Source organism: Dreissena polymorpha, chromosome 1, assembly GCF_020536995.1.
Source record: "Dreissena polymorpha isolate Duluth1 chromosome 1, UMN_Dpol_1.0, whole genome shotgun sequence".
Classification (NCBI taxonomy): domain Eukaryota; kingdom Metazoa; phylum Mollusca; class Bivalvia; order Myida; family Dreissenidae; genus Dreissena; species Dreissena polymorpha.
This window is the reverse complement of record NC_068355.1, coordinates 116,668,467-116,684,646: the sequence shown is the minus strand read 5'-3', so window position 1 is coordinate 116,684,646 and position 16,180 is coordinate 116,668,467. Positions and strand designations below refer to the sequence as shown.

General features: G+C 36.4%; 1 protein-coding gene across 6 annotated transcripts in view; it reads right to left on the bottom strand.

Annotated features, from left to right (window-relative positions):
- LOC127846342 (liprin-alpha-1-like) overlaps positions 1–16,180 on the bottom strand; it is a 77,124-nt gene that overhangs the window by 28,014 nt on the left and 32,930 nt on the right. For 4 of the 6 annotated variants that reach the window (XM_052377515.1, XM_052377541.1, XM_052377550.1 and 1 more), the window contains exons 10-18: positions 14,091–14,164; positions 12,341–12,437; positions 10,677–10,891; positions 8,075–8,132; positions 5,977–6,072; positions 4,110–4,249; positions 2,017–2,186; positions 1,612–1,702; positions 463–544 (exon numbers count right to left, since the gene is read on the bottom strand). In XM_052377515.1, coding sequence (XP_052233475.1) covers positions 463–544; positions 1,612–1,702; positions 2,017–2,186; positions 4,110–4,249; positions 5,977–6,072; positions 8,075–8,132; positions 10,677–10,891; positions 12,341–12,437; positions 14,091–14,164 — 1,023 coding nt within the window. The remainder of the gene's footprint in view (positions 1–462; positions 545–1,611; positions 1,703–2,016; positions 2,187–4,109; positions 4,250–5,976; positions 6,073–8,074; positions 8,133–10,676; positions 10,892–12,340; positions 12,438–14,090; positions 14,165–16,180) is intronic. The other 2 variants (XM_052377524.1, XM_052377532.1) reach the window with 2 other exon arrangements.

Sequence of the window (16,180 nt, the reverse complement as noted above, 5' to 3'; positions counted from 1 at the left end):
ATTGGGTGTATTCCAATTTAGATTAAAATCCGTAATTGAGTGAATTCCGATATAGATAACATGTACAATATGGTATTGAGTGAAATCCAATATGGATAACATGAACAATAGGGTATTGAGTAAATTCAAATATGGATAACAATATGGTATTCAGTGAATGTAAATAGTAAGTGTATTTCTATTGGAATGCACAAGGGTGTGAAATATCTTTGATTATCAGATTACAATCAGGTATAAACTATCTTGGATGTAACAATTACAATCCTATTAAAATCATACTTCTCCGATACTAGAAATGTGTCCAAATACATGAATGCCCCACTTGCTGGGACTTGTCTCAAAACAAACGTTTGACAAACAGAACTACTACAGGATCACACTTGATGCTCTTTCAATATTTTTTTAATGACAGCTGCACACTAACAGCTGTAATGTCATAGTAAAGCCTAGTAAAGAACATACCTCTAGCCAAGCCACTACAGTGGGTCCATTCCAGAGTGCAAATGGTGTACAGGCCTTCATTGCTTCCTCCAGTAACTCCTCCCTGGCAAACACATTGTCATTGATGGATAGGATTATCAACTGGTCATTGATGGATAGGATTATCAACTGGTCATTGATGGATAGGATTATCAACTGGTCATTGATGGATAGGATTATCAACTGGTCATTGATGGATAGGATTATCAACTGGTCATTGATGGATAGGATTATCAACTGGCTATGGCATGCAATATATAGACATTTCATCTATGCAAATGAGACGTTCATTAAGATTAAGTAGGTCATTAAATCACCAAATTATTTTGACAACAATATTTAACAACCAGCTACATTTTAAGCCAAAATGTAAATAGAAAAATTCTCCCACCCAAATACTTGCATCTGCCTGTAATAAGGCTTAATGAAATCCGGCGGTCAAGGATAATAAGTGCCTTTAAAGAACAATACATATCCACCATCTGGAAACATATTTATTTAATGGTGAAATAATTTTTAAATACAATATCTCTTTGAATAATGAACCTAACTAGCCAGGTGATGTCTATTAAATTACAACACATAATACACATTAAAGTAACATAAATACTCAAAATCAACAAATATTTCGCAAAATATTTTGTAAAATAAAGTTAACCCATACAAAATCAGTGTTACTTGTAGAAAAAGCCAAAATTTCAACGCTAGATATGGTATGGTAACATAGATTTAACGAGATACATAATGCTCTTTATTTTTTTGTGCGACAAAATAAACCATGTTAATTTCCCGCCATGATATCCTAACATGTATGTAAACTTCATTGTGCTTCCGAAGCTGCCTGAAGGCAATCTCGTGTTCGCTAGCAAATGTTCGGATATTGTATCCGGAACTGGATAAATTGTGACACACAAAAAAAACATGAGCATTTGGTATTGCGTAAAATCTATGTTACCAAACCACATCTTGCATTGAATTTTTGACTATTGCTATCAAGAACATTGATTTTTTATGTCTTAACTTTTTTTTTCGAAATATTGTATGAAATATTCGTTGATTTTGAGTGTTTATGGGCTTTAAAAAGATATTTGTCTGCAGGTGGAATCCTTTAGAGTTTACTTGATCACTTACTTGCGATTCCTTCTTTTGTCGAACTCTGAGGGACCCAATCCTCTGCCTAGGGTATCCGTGGCATCACCACTGGCATCTATATACCCCGGACCTGTGCGGCAGATACATCAGTTACCATGGCAATCATAAAGCAGTGGAAAACAACATTGAGAAAGCATGTACAAATGCTGAACCAACTTCTCATGAAGCACTGATTGGTTTAAATTTGCTTTCAAGTTTCTATGACAGATATTGCTCTAATTTAAATAAAAGTTCAGTAATTATGGTAACGTTATTGTACGCTTAAGATGTTTTTATTAGATTTAATTTGTTAAATCTCTATACATTTGTGAGACTCCACACAGTCAAGCTTCAATATCATGATAAGCTAAGACAAATAATTGAGTTAATTAAACAAACAATTACTTTGTTTCATCTCCCTGCCCAGTGAGCCCTTGTGTTTCTGTTTCTCCTTCTTGCTGAAGAGGGTGCGTATGGAGGACTTGAGGCCCTTCTTCTTCTGTGAGCGGTTCAGAGAGTCCTGACTGCTTCCTGTACTGGACAGGGTGCTTGTGGTCGTGTTAATCACCGTACGACTGTAGAAAGGAAGATGTCAATGTTCAACACACATCTTATGCTGAACTTTTGTTTTGGATATTTTTGGAAGTTATGTTGTAATGGGAGATTTTCAAAACATCTGAACCATATGTTGAAGTAGTTAAATCCAATAATATTCAAATACACAGAAAATAGTGTGGGAGTATTTAATGTTTTTTGTGTGTAAATTTTCTGACCTCTCAAGAAATTAAAGGTCATACAGCATGCTGTCATCCCTTGTAATATTTACCAATTTTTAAAACGACCTCCCGTGTACGTTTCCAATTATTTGAGTTTTTGGGGGAAGAAGGACTGACAAATGGATTGATTGATATATAAACAAAAGACAAATGTATATACATGTACTTTCAACTTTTCATGGCTATCTTTTGTAGTTGTGTTCTATTTCTAGTCACAAGGACTTGAACTTGGACCTCTGGTGAAAAAAATGGTCTTGCATTACACTCTTTCTAACAAAAACATTCAATTCAAAAAATGGCCTTAGGTTTTAACTGCAGACCCCAAGGAACTTAACTGTTCTGAGCAGACAGTGCTCACTAGGTTTCTCAATAAAACTGCCTCAACACCTGACAGCCATGGTTTTTTTTCAACAAACCACAATCATTTTTAACTCTGTAAAGGTATCATATCACCATTTGTTGAATATTATTTGTGAGTTTCACGATGAATGGTTTACAAATTTGATGTCTAGAATGCTCAAATGTTTTTATGAAGCCAGATTAAGAAAACTTCCCAGCCTTATGTCTTCAATTGACTGGAGTCATATATCACTCGGTAGAGAAATAATTAAATAAAATCTCAGACCAAGTTTCATTACTGTTGGACAATAATTGTGGCCTCAACTGCTTATAAAGCTTTTTCTTGATTTCAAAATTTTGACCTCGTTTTAAATCCACAAGACCCAGTTAAGAACTCGATTGAGATATATAGAGGATATTTGTTGGATTCGATGGAATATCGATTTTATTTCACGAGTGATTATATAAAACAATATTTTCACGAGTGGCACAGCCACGAGTGAAAATATGCATTTTTTATGATCACAAGTGAATTAAAATCGATATTCCATCGAATCCAACAAATTTTCTTTTTATTTTATGCTCTTTTCATCATTTATTTACATTGTAAAAGGGTTAAACTGGATAATTTTGCTGGATTTATGACGTCATTTCGTCAAAAAAATGACGTCATTTCACAGTAAAACAGTGAAAAATATCGATATTTTTCACTGTTATTTTTCACTGTTTAAAACAGTGAAATATCAGTTTTATTTCACTGATATTTCTCTATAAACCACCGGAAAGTATACAATAAAATAGGGACAAATGTACTGATCAAGTTTCGTTAAAAAAAATAAAAGGTAATAAATGTGGAATCCAGAGACTTCACAGGCTTTTTGTTTAATTTGACCCAGGGACCTTCTTGATAACTTCAAGTGACTTAGTTTTAAACTTGTCGGGATAAAATTGGAAAACATGTTCTGAGAAATTTCCATGATTCCACATGACCAAGTTTCAAAGTCAGCCTAACTGGGACAAGTGCAATAATAATGAAGATTTGGTTATAAATTTGCACTGTAGCATTCATTAGCTTTTTTAAAGTTTGATCTAGTGACCTTTGGTTTGATCCCTTTTTATCCAGTTTCAAATGTTATCAATACATAATATATTGTGAGAACAATATTTTGAGCAATTTCCATGACGATTAGGGCAAAAATGGGGCTTTTAGAGTGTATTCATAGCATATATTTGCAATTGCATGACGCTCGATGTGATACAAACAAAAAGCATTCTCAAAAGCTAAACAAGAGCATGTGTTGCTCGGGTGAGCTGAAATAAAAAGGCAATCAGTGGAAAAGACCAGGACTTCTGATACAACTTTTCACGAACAAGGGCACCTACCTGGGGCTGCCGTCTGCGCTGAGTGACAGTGCGTTCTGTATCCTCTCGAGGCGTAGAGAGCGCGGGGTGTGGGGCGGACTGGTCTCACAATGAATGGGAGAACTGTCGTCCTTGATAGATGTGTCGTCACGACTGTATGGCTTTATTGGCAGAATAGTAGAGATAGGTTAACATAGTAGTGAGTGAAATGACAATTCAATGGTCATAGATCGCTCAACAGTTTCATAGATCATGGATAGCTTTGAGCCCAGGGGCATGATTGGAAAAAACTGATATCACATACAAAACAAATCAATACCCTTGAACCCAGAGACATGATTTTAAAAACATGATATCACATACCAAACATCAAAGACATGCACTATAATTTTTTTAAGTTTTGTACTATTTAAATTCAATACAGAAATTATTTCACTGCCACACCCCCAAAATGGGTAAATTTTGACCACAGGTGTATGTTACACCGCTTAGCCTTGTTGTTTCAGAGATTCTCCGTCATTTTACTACAAAATTCTATAAAACATGTGACCTCTAATGCCTAGCTTTTTTTTACCCCAGGGGCATGATTTGAACAATCTTTGTAGAAGACCACAAAACAATGTCTCACAAATAATATAAAACTCGGGCCATTCTTATACCCAGTCTGATATGAACAAAAAGGACAGAGGACATCAATATAATACAATATTATAATCTAAAAATTAAACCCTTACCATTGTGTTTTCAGGGACTATATAACATGTTTTAACTTTTAAATCATGATCTATAGACAATGCAGAGGACCCCAACAATTTGAACTATTTTGAAATACCAAGTATTATTCCTGTGAAGTGTGTTAAAATCTGCCCATTGGTTTAGGAGATGTCATTTGATGAAAAGTTTATAGACAACAGGCGATTTACAACGCATAGCCAACAAAAGGCAATCCCAACAGCTCATTCTAATCACATAGTACAATTGAGAGCCAAAAAATGGTTTGAAGCATTACTTAAAATTTGTTTTTACTTTGATTCCATTTTTGATATAGCTTGGACAGATAACGTTGATACTTCACGCACTCATCACAAGCATATATTGGAAGTGTATTTTGATTGCAAAGTAATTCAATGAACACAAATAAACTTGTCACATAGAATTTGATATTTTTTGCAATCTTATATATGCAAAAAGTTTTTTTTTGTATTGTCATTAGCATATATGTGTAAAAAGCTTCCATTAAAACTGTATTAAATAATTGATTGAAAATGTATGAAATAATAAAGTAGATCGAAATAATTTCTGAAACAATGTTTAATAAGTTAGTACACAACAAAGCAATAGCAATACTATATCAATAGCAACCAGTGAATACTAGCAGATAGTGACCAGGCAACTACTAGGCAGAATAACATGGGGCACTTTATACCACATTATATAATATAAATGTACAATAACCTCTGCTTTGAAAAAATGTTAAAACTGAAATTTCTAGTATTAAGGGCTACAATAGTGTAATAAACTTATTTAGTTGTTCAATATATAAAGATAAAAATAATTCCAGAATCATACCAATTTATATTATTATAAATAAATTTAATACTAATATATTTATTCTGGGACGAATAAGAATTATTGTTTTTTCCTCATAAGTTTGTTTTTTTTTCCAAAAAAGTGACAAAGTCATTATAAATAAATTTAAGATGCACATAAACTAACCTACTTAATTCATAGCAGTGGCTATGATATGTATATATGCAACATTATTATTTTCCCATTAAGCACTGTTTGCCAATTTCTTTATGGATTTTTGTAAACTCAATAAATTAATATATTACAAAACAAGACTATTAAGTCAAAATGGGTTTCACGACAATGGCCAGCGTCTAACCTGTAGAGTGCGTTCATCTGTGGTGGTGGAGGTTGCTAGTTGTGGACTGGAGGAGGAGTAGGTGTATAGATGGGTCGCCAGCACCCCGCCAGGCTGCTGCAGAAACACACACCAACGTCACACCACGTGACATACCAACCACCCATCACATACTAATCCAACCCCTACTCATGAATGTTCAAACCAAACATCAATATCTCCAACCTCAAGTTTCTTCCTCAAGTTTCTCCAACGCAAACTCAAATATGTCCAGCTCAAACTCACTTAACCCTTTTTTCTCAATGTGTTCCAACCCCTTTTTGTTATAAGTTATGTATTTCTAGCCCCACCCTTTCATAACTTAAATATGTCAAAACCAAAACTGTTATTAGTGTAAAATTCTATTCCCTCCACTACAAAAATAAAATGGTTGAATGTTTCCAAAACTAAATTAACCAAATATTTCAAACTCACCCGGAATTAATAGCAGACTTCAACCCCTTATCAGTAAATACTAAATTATTTAAATCCCTGCAAGCGAAATATCATTTCTACACCCAAACCATAACATTACTTAAATGTTGATCACCACCTTGTATCAGTAAAACAAAATAATAAATGCGCTACATAGTCAATAATAACTCACATTTTTTAACCTTTTTTAATATAAGTACAAATATTTCGAACCCCACCCCTTAATAACTAAACATTACAAACCCATCCTTGTGATAGCTTAAATAATTTAAACCCAGACAAAAAAAATCCAACCCGACCCAATAGTAACTTTATATTATATACCCACCCATGTCAAAACAAAAACATGGCCCTTTATATAACTCCTTTAAGGAATAGAGTTATAAATATTGATGCTTTATCTTGATATCAGTTGAATGGTTTATATGTAGCAGAAAGTAAAAAGTAACGTGTTTTCTTTTCATTACTCAAAAGTAGTCAAAAACGTTGCTCTTACATTATTATACACAAAAACTATCACACTCACTTTCTAACTCAACAAACCTTATTGTCAGAAATGCTTACTCGATGCCTTATTTTATTTTTTTTTATTTTTTTAATTCACAACAGTTAGTCAAAAAGATTTTCTAGAAGCCTGGTAAGTATTGTTAGATCTTAGCAAAGCATTATGCAGGCACGCACACACACAAAAGATCACGACCTGTCCGGCAGAGGACAACATAAGGGCAGACCGGGCATACGTAGTATCTACTAACAACAGTAGAGAATAATTGTGTGGGCAGAAAATGGGATGTCCATAAAGAAAACAAGTGTTCAATCATAGCATAATAAAACTTTATACTTTTATTATATATGACATTGCGGATAGAAGCAGTTATTTTTTTAAAATCGGTAGCAGTTTAAATAATTTAATTATCAGCTTTAAAACCCAGAGCTGTCACAGCAAAAATTACCATGCACGGAAAAGACAAGTAAACTTCCACTGCAATGCTGGCATACCACAAGAGTGTACAGGGCAAGTACACAAGCACACAATAGCTTTGGGGAAAAGTCATGCTGGTCATTGACACCAGAGTCAAGTACATGTACACAGGCAGCACTGGTAAAGCAGCAAAGGTGAAACAAAGGAATGAGTGGTGGGTGCCCATTGCTTTCCAGTGTTTTTTTTTGGCTTTTAATATGCAAGTAGTACTGCTATCAATGATGAGGAAGAAAAGATCTTCCCCCTTCTGTTCACAAAATACATAAGTGGAAACAAATTTATTAATTTGGCTTACACTATATTTTGTCATTACAAAACATATTAACTAGTCACAACTAGATTTTTGCAAAGATGTAAAAAATTTGGATAAAGAAAATTTTGAGCCAGTGTAACACAGGAACACACAAAGGAAAGGGTGAGAAGAGAGATGGGGTTGTCATTTGCAAGCAATGCAGATGGAAGATAAGAGCAAGGGGTTGTACAATAAAACAGGCATGGGTGTGTGGGGGGAGGGGAGGGGGAGGGGTGGTCACTTACAGTGGTGCTATTAGCAAGTGGAGGGCCTGCAGTGGGTGGTGTGGTGGGTGGGGTGAGGTGCTGAGAGGGTGGGGGGCTATCAAGGTACCATCTGCCGGACAGGGCCTCTAGACTACTGGTGCCTACCCGACTTTCCAGCTCCTCTGCACGCTGCTCTGTGGACTCCTTCTCTTCCTGAATCAATCTGAAATATACCGGACATGTGATAATGACATTTAATGTGATATCAATATTTGTTATGAGCATTTAGTGTTATCACTTATTTATTCTTATTTGTTTCTGATCAATGATTCATTAAGTTCAACATCATATCTTGTAGACTGAAATAGTATATGGAACAAAAAATATTCAAAATAAATGTTAAAAACTTAAATTTTTCAGGTATAATTTTTCCTGAACTTCTGAAAGTTCCTATCTTCATAATTTTAAAACAATCTCCGTTCCAAGACAGAGAGCTCAATTATTCTACTGCTTTGATGGTGTACGGTATTCTATCAGAGCCCTAACAAAATGACCACAAGGACATTTTAGAAGTTGAATGTCTGCAGTACCAATATACATATACTTAAACCAGTAAATTCATAAATAAGCCGACGCGTATCCCCACGCCGCATGTTTGACCCAGGGGCACCCCAGGGTTGGTAATGGGGCCATGCATAGTTGAGATTGACCATATTGTCATAAGAGAAGTTCAGTATCAATTAGAAGTGAATCGGTGTAGAAATGAAGAAATTATAGTAAAAGACAATTTTGGGTGGGTGTGGCCTATTATGGGCGGGGTGCCCCAGGGTTGGTAATGGGGCAATACATACTTGAGATTGACCGTATTGTCATAAAAGAGGTTCAGTATCAATATGAAGTGAATCAGTGTAGAAATGAAGAAATTATAGTAAAAGGCAATTTTGGGTGGGCGTGGCCTATGTGGGCGGGGCGCCCCAGAGTTGGTAGTGGGGCCATGCATAGTTGAGATTACTTGCATTGTCATAAGACAGGTTCAGTATCAATTTGAAGTGAATCGGTGTAGAAATGAAAATTGTAGTAAAAGGCAATTTTGGGTGGGCATGGCCTATGTGGGCGGGGCGCCCCAGGGTTGGTAATGGGGCCATGCATAGCTGAGATTGACCGTATTGTCATAGGAGAGGCTCAGTATCAATTTGAAGTGAATCTTTGTAGAAATGAAGAAATTATAGTTAAAGGCAATTTTAGGTGGGCGTGGCCTATGTGGGCGGGGTGCCCTATGGTTGGTAATGGGGCCATGCATAGCCGAGATTGACCGTATTGTCATAAGAGAGGTTCAGTATCAATTTGAAGTGAATCTGTGTAGAAATGAAGAAATTATAGTAAAAGGCAATTTTGAGTGGGCGTGGCCTATGTGGCCGGGGCGCCCAAGGGTTGGTAATGGGGGCATGCATAGTTGAGATTGACCGTATTGTCATAAGAGAGGCTCAGTATCAATTTGAAGTAAATCGGTGCAGAAATAAAGAAGTTAATGTAAAATAACATAAAACAAGATGTTTGTGCAGCTCTATGAGATGTACATGCATGCCAAATATCAAGTTGCTATCTTCAATATTGCAAAAGTGTTTATAAAATAAGCGATTTGGGCCGCATATATTTGACCTCTGACCTTGAAGGATGATCTTGACCTTGACCTTTCACCACTCAAAATGTGCAACTCCATGAGATACACATGAATGCCAAATATCAAGTTGCTATCTTCAATATTGCAAAAGTATTCATAAAATGAGCAATTTTGGCCACATATATTTGACCTCTGACCTTGAAGGATGACCTTGACCTTTCACCACTCAAAATGTGCAGCTTCATGAGATACACATGCATGCCAAATATCAAGTTGCTATCTTCAATATAGCAAAAGTTATTGCAAAATGTTAAAGTTGGCGCAAACAGACCAACAGACCAATAGACAGGGCAAAAACAATATGTCCCCCACTACTATAGTGGGGGACATAAAAATGAGTAAAAATCTCTGACCCAGCCCCGCCCCAACCCCCATAACTTTTGACCCAGGGGTCAGATCAAAATTCCTTCACTGTCACTGTCGCACATATGCTCATAGCTACCATGTATGTAAGTTTCAAGGTTCTAGTGCTAATAGTGTAGGAGGAGAGGTGGCCAGGACGGACGGACAGACGCACATCACCACAATATCCCCACTTTTTCTCCGAAAAACGTGTGGATAAAAACAAGAATAAACAGGATTTTAACCTTTTTACCAATTTATTTAAATTTACTAATTTTGCAGGCAATTCTGAGCAGAACCCATTTTTCTATTTTTTAGTAACAGCGACCTTCTGGCCCAAAATGCAATACCACACTTGGTCTGCACATTAACTACCTGCACATACAATCACGGCAAAATACCTCCAGAAAAACAAGAGTTATTGAGCAGTAACACTTACTCCATTTTCAGTTACAGGACCTCACTGTCCCCAAATGCAAATCTACCTCAGTTCCGAAAGCAGCTTACCTGTACACACAATTTCAGAACAATTTCTCCATCCCTCATTAAGTTATTAAGTGCAACTTTTTATTAGCTATTTTAGCATAAGTGACTTCGACCATGCTTTAACCTTACTTGCAACCCAATGCTAGATATTCATTACAGATACTTGAGCGCTTCTGACCTGATTTCATTATTGATGGCTTCCACCTAAAATGCAACCAAATGCTAGATATTCATTACAAATACTTGAGCCCTTCTGACCTGATCTCATTATTGATGGCGTCCAGCTGCTCCTGTAGCATAAGTGCGAGGGTCTGAGCATCCGTGTGCCCCGAGGGTGAGAGCATGTCAAAGGCACCAATGAGGCTCTCGTTGCCCTCTGACCCCTCATCGCTCGTGTCAAACGCGTGCTGGACGTTCTCTATGACCCGCGCCTGCTGAAGCTTCTCCCATTCCTGCTCATTCAGCGTGTTCACCTGCAGAACAATCAAGAGTCTTGTTATGCAGGATCAAGGTTCATCTTTCCCACTCAGTGGCAAACTGAAAATGGCTATGTGCAAACAGCATAAAACCATTACAGCCTGCGAGTAAGTCGCAGTCTGTTCAGGTTTTATGCTGTTTGCTGCTCATCAGAATCTAAGGGTTCTGGATGAAGCCTTTAAAGCTTGAATCTAGTAATAAAGGTCTTTAATTAAATTCAATTTCAAAGGGACTACAAATGCGTAAAACTACGTATTTAAGTGGTAAAGGGTTAATTAAATACTCTTAAGGGCAGCCTTTTTTGCTTCATTTTGGGAAAGGTTCTCTTCAATATGAAGAATAATTTATCAACAAAGCTGGGCAAGGCAAATAACATTTTTTAAGTAAAACTTTCAATGTGGAAAAAAAGGAATGATTTTACAACAAGAGCTGTCACCATAGGATGACTAATGCCCCCTATAAACACTTAGTAGAAGTTATGAGCTTTTTTCGAAACCTAAACGCAGATTTCAAAATCTAAACGCGGACCCGAAGTTCAAGGTCAATGTCACAGGGGTCAAAATTTGTGTGCGAATTGAAAGGCCTTGTCCATATACACATGCATGCCAAATATGAAATTGCTATCTAAAGCGACATAGAAGTTATGAGCATTTTTCGAAATCTAAACGCAAAGTGTGACGGACAGATGGACAGACAGTCTGATCACTATATGCCCTCCTTCGGGGGCATAAAAATGTCTTAGAAAATCAAAATAAATCAGAAAGCCACATAAACTAGAGAGCGGACACCATTGTAAATCCTTGAAATGCACTAAGTGACCCCGTGACCTAGTTTTTTACCCGGCATGACCCATATTCGAACTTGACCTAGATATTGTCTTGATACAACTTCTGACCAAGTTTGGTAAAGATCAGATGAAAACTACTTCAATTAGAGAGCGGACACCATGCTAAATCCTTGAAATGCACTAGGTGACCCTGTGACCTAGTTTTTGACCCGACATATCCCATATTCCAACTTGACCGAGATATTGTCTTGATATAACATCTGACCAAGTTTTGTCAAGACCAGATGAAAACTACTTCAATTAGAGAGCGGACACCATGCTAAATCCTTGAAATGCACTAAGTGACCCCATGACCTAGTTTTTGACCCGGCATGACCCATATTCGAACTTGACCTAGATATTGTCTAGATACAACTTCTGACCAAGTTTGGTAAAGATCGGATGAAAACTATTTGAATTAGACAGCGGACATGAAAAGTGTGACAGACAGACTGACAGACAGACTGACTGACGTACAGTGCGAAAACTATATACCCCCTCTTCTTCCAAAGGGGGCATAAAAATTATCTATGAGAAAAAGAGGCATTTATTTGGCCCCTGGTAAAGGAGGAAATAATGAAGATATAAAAAAAAAACTGTTGCTTAAGTCACATGTTACCTTGTTAGGATCATCTAGAGTTTCACGGCCGCGCTGCAATCGTCTGGTGACACTGCTCTCTGGACTGCCATAATGGCTGGAAAACCCATCGCTTTGACTGTAACAACTCTGCCTATATACTGCATGCTCAAATAACAACACATGTATACTTTTCACAGATTTCTCACTAAATGACAAGAGATATTTTTTGCAATAATCTATTTACTCAAAAATACTAGAGAAACACTTGGTCCTACAGTTTTTCCAAACTGCTACTCATGATTTGCTAGAATTGTGAAAGCAGCTTCCACTAATTCATTACTGATTTTTACATGACTTGCTTTTGGGAAACAAATAATTGTGAACAACTTGTTGAAGATTCCTAATGACTTGTTGCGAAGCAAACATAAATGAATCCTGAATAGCATGAATTCACATCTCCAAACTTACAGAAGAGAAAGTACATCCTGTCAATCAGTCCACAACATATTGATCAGTTGCTCAAGGAATGTGGGTTTGATAAGTGTTCCACGAAAACATCCATGCATGTATTATCGCTTTGTACCAAGTAGTATTGCTTGTGGACAAAGAGGTCAGTGTATATTAACAAAGAATTTAGATTTTATTAATAAGTCTTAGCTTTAAGTATGTCAATGTCAAGGTAAAAAAGAGGTAAGGTGATGTGCGTGTGTTGACAGAGGTCAAGGACTTAAGCAATGTAAAAAGTAAAGCTTTGTAGGAAACAATTTTGATTTTATCAGAAATGCATCATTTTGAGTAAGTGAAGAATTTCGACCTTCTGAATTAGTTTAAGTCCAAAAGTAAGTCAATGTCAGGGTCTAAATGGGATCAGGTGATGTGAGTGTGTTAGGTATTGATTGATAACGTCCAAGCAAGTATCCAAGCCTTGAAGCATGTGGTATTGACACTGGACAAACTGCTTCATTTGGGGTAAGTTGAGAATGTTTACTTTCTAAATTAGTCAGTCAAATGTAGGTCAATGTCAAGGTCAAATGAGGTCAGCTGATGAGGGTGCGTTGAGAGAGTTCATAGATAACATCCATTCAAGTATAAAAGCTTTGTAGCAATCAGTATTGATGTTGTAACAAGAGCACCGCATAACAGGTGCCAACGCTCAGCTGCGGGTGCAGTTTTGAATAAATTAAAGCTTGTCGGAATTTTTTTTTTTAGAGGTCGCATTGACCTTGACCTTTGAGCTAGTGACCCAAAAATGGGTGTGGCGTGTAGAACTCATCAAGGTGCATCTACAAATGAAGTTTCAAAGTTGTAGGTGGAAGCACTTTGAATTTAGAGCAAATGTTAAGGTTTTATCACGGCAGACGCTGGACGGCGGACAACAAGCTGGCTATGACAATACCTCGGGTTTCCTCCGAAAACAGCCGAGCTAAAAATCACATCATTTTGGGTTTAAACGGTGTCAAAAAGTTGGGAAAATGGCAAGGTTAGAATGAGCTCAACTGTGTTTAGAGTATTCATGTGAGCTGTGCTCTGTGAAAAATGTGTTTAATGCATGTGCGTAAAGTGTCGTCCTAGATTGGCCTGTGCAGTTCTAATCAGGGACAACACTTTCCGATTTTATGATAATTTTTGTTTAAAGAAAGTATATTCTTAGCAAAAATCCAGTTGAGGCAGAAAGTGTCGTCCCTGATTAGCCTGTGTGGACTGTGTTACGCACATGCATTAAACTTCCTTTTCACAGAGCATGACTCATTTATAACATCAAAGCTGCCATCTTTCACATGGCACATACCCAAGGTGTTCAATCTGCTGACGGAGGGTGTCCACCTCCCGTTTGGCCCGCTGCAGGTCCTCCAAGATGCGCTCCTGATAACACACAACAGCAGATCTTATTGCAGGACAATTTACCTATGAAATACATCTTGTAAAAGTTACATTGTAACAGAAACAGAACAAACTCTCATTACAGAAAATCTTCTAGGTATTTCCATCTAACATGGAGGATAATTTCTACATACAAAGATTAGCTATCAAAGTATAAGGTATCAAACTGCTTCATTTGTCAGTATTAATAATGTAAAATGTGTGATGATTCTTCATTTATTTAAAAGATCGCTTGATTCTTGTAGTTTGATGTTCCTCAAACAAACACTTTTTTGTGAATTTAAAAACATTGCATAGGTTTTCACCATGAATCTTTGTCATAATACGCCCAGATTCACTAACATTCTAGACTTGCACAATCGTCAGGCAGTCTTCCAAGTGTTGGATATTGGATGTCCTCAGCTTGACAGGGTTCATACAGATTTTCTCCAATGAAATTCAAGCACTTTTTAAGCACTTTTCAAGGGAAAAAATCCAAATTCAAGCACTTTTTTAGACCGACCTACTGAAAACTGTATATTATTCTGTGGCCAATACTGACAATATTTTCGCAAAATTGGTCTCTTTTTGCCTAACATTCTATGTGAATTTCAACAGTCTGCACTACCCTGCTACAGTAACAACTGTTTAATCAAAAGTAAGATATTTCATTATGATATAGTAATTGACCAAGGCATTACACATACCAAAAAAAACCCTATTATTTGTATTGAATATCATTATGTATTCTAAATGTTCATAACAGATATTCCAGTGGTACAATATAGCTGCTACAAAATGTTAAAGACAATTATGCATCTGATACAAATTAATTCTGAAGTAAAAATAGAAAACTACAAATGTAAAGAATATCGCAACGGCAATATAAAATGCCATGTATTAATTGAGGCTTGTAAAAATTATACTTATTAAGTAATTTTCTACAGCATGTACGCATGTACATGTAAAATCTGTTATAGATGCAATAGTGTACTGTATATGTTCAGACTGAGAGTCTGCACTCATGTAAACAGATTGTAGTTTCTTCACAGTATCATCTAATTTATTTGACAATCAGTCAAGTGCAACTTTTTTGTCTTATGCAGTACAGTCAACTCGCCAATAGGGGTCACACCAATAGGGGGTCACTATCATGTATTTTATGAAAAAGTATAATCAAATCAAAAACAATTGTTGCATAGTGTGTCCCTTGGATAAATGTACAATTTTACAAATTTGTGAAAAGATGTTCCAACTGTTGATTTGACAGGGGAGATAATGCTGTAAACAGAGATCCTTTATTGGCGATAGTGAGTGATTTTGTGTACATCATTTCATTATAGGTAATGTTTATTTATTTTCAATGAAACCTTTTTAAAACTGAAATATGGTTAAATGACAGCGTTATAAACTGTTTATTTTTAGGTTTTGTGATCATATGATATTTTTTCATTGTCGTACTTTCATTGGTCATTTTTGCAAAAAATCAGAATTGTACTGCGGCAAAATAATAATACAGAAAAAATGATATAATAGCATTTATTTTTACATCTTGTCATATATACACAAAAGCAAAAAAGAAAAACCACAATTCTAACGGAAATATTTAACGTTTTTTGGCATGTGATTCTCTATTGGCAAGTTGATAGTACGTCTGAATGAATTGGGTTAACCAAATGAATTTGCTTCACAGACAAACATTTTAGGTGGCTTTTCAACGCCGATTCCCCCATACTGTCGATCTCTAAACTTGTTCTGTGTTCTTTACAATATGCTTTGACTTAAGAATCGGCATTGTCAACAACCCAAGGGTACTTCAAAAGCCACCCTTTCTGAAAAATGCACTTATTCGCTGGCATATTTAAACTTGTCAGCACCGTAATGGCATAATGCGAACAACAAAAACCAAAGTAGACCAATTGTTGAAAGATTAGTAGAAGTTGACTCCCTTACGTTCTAAAACCCGTACCAACCCGTACCGATCCAGTACCTGCCCGTATGAATAGATCGGAAATGTCA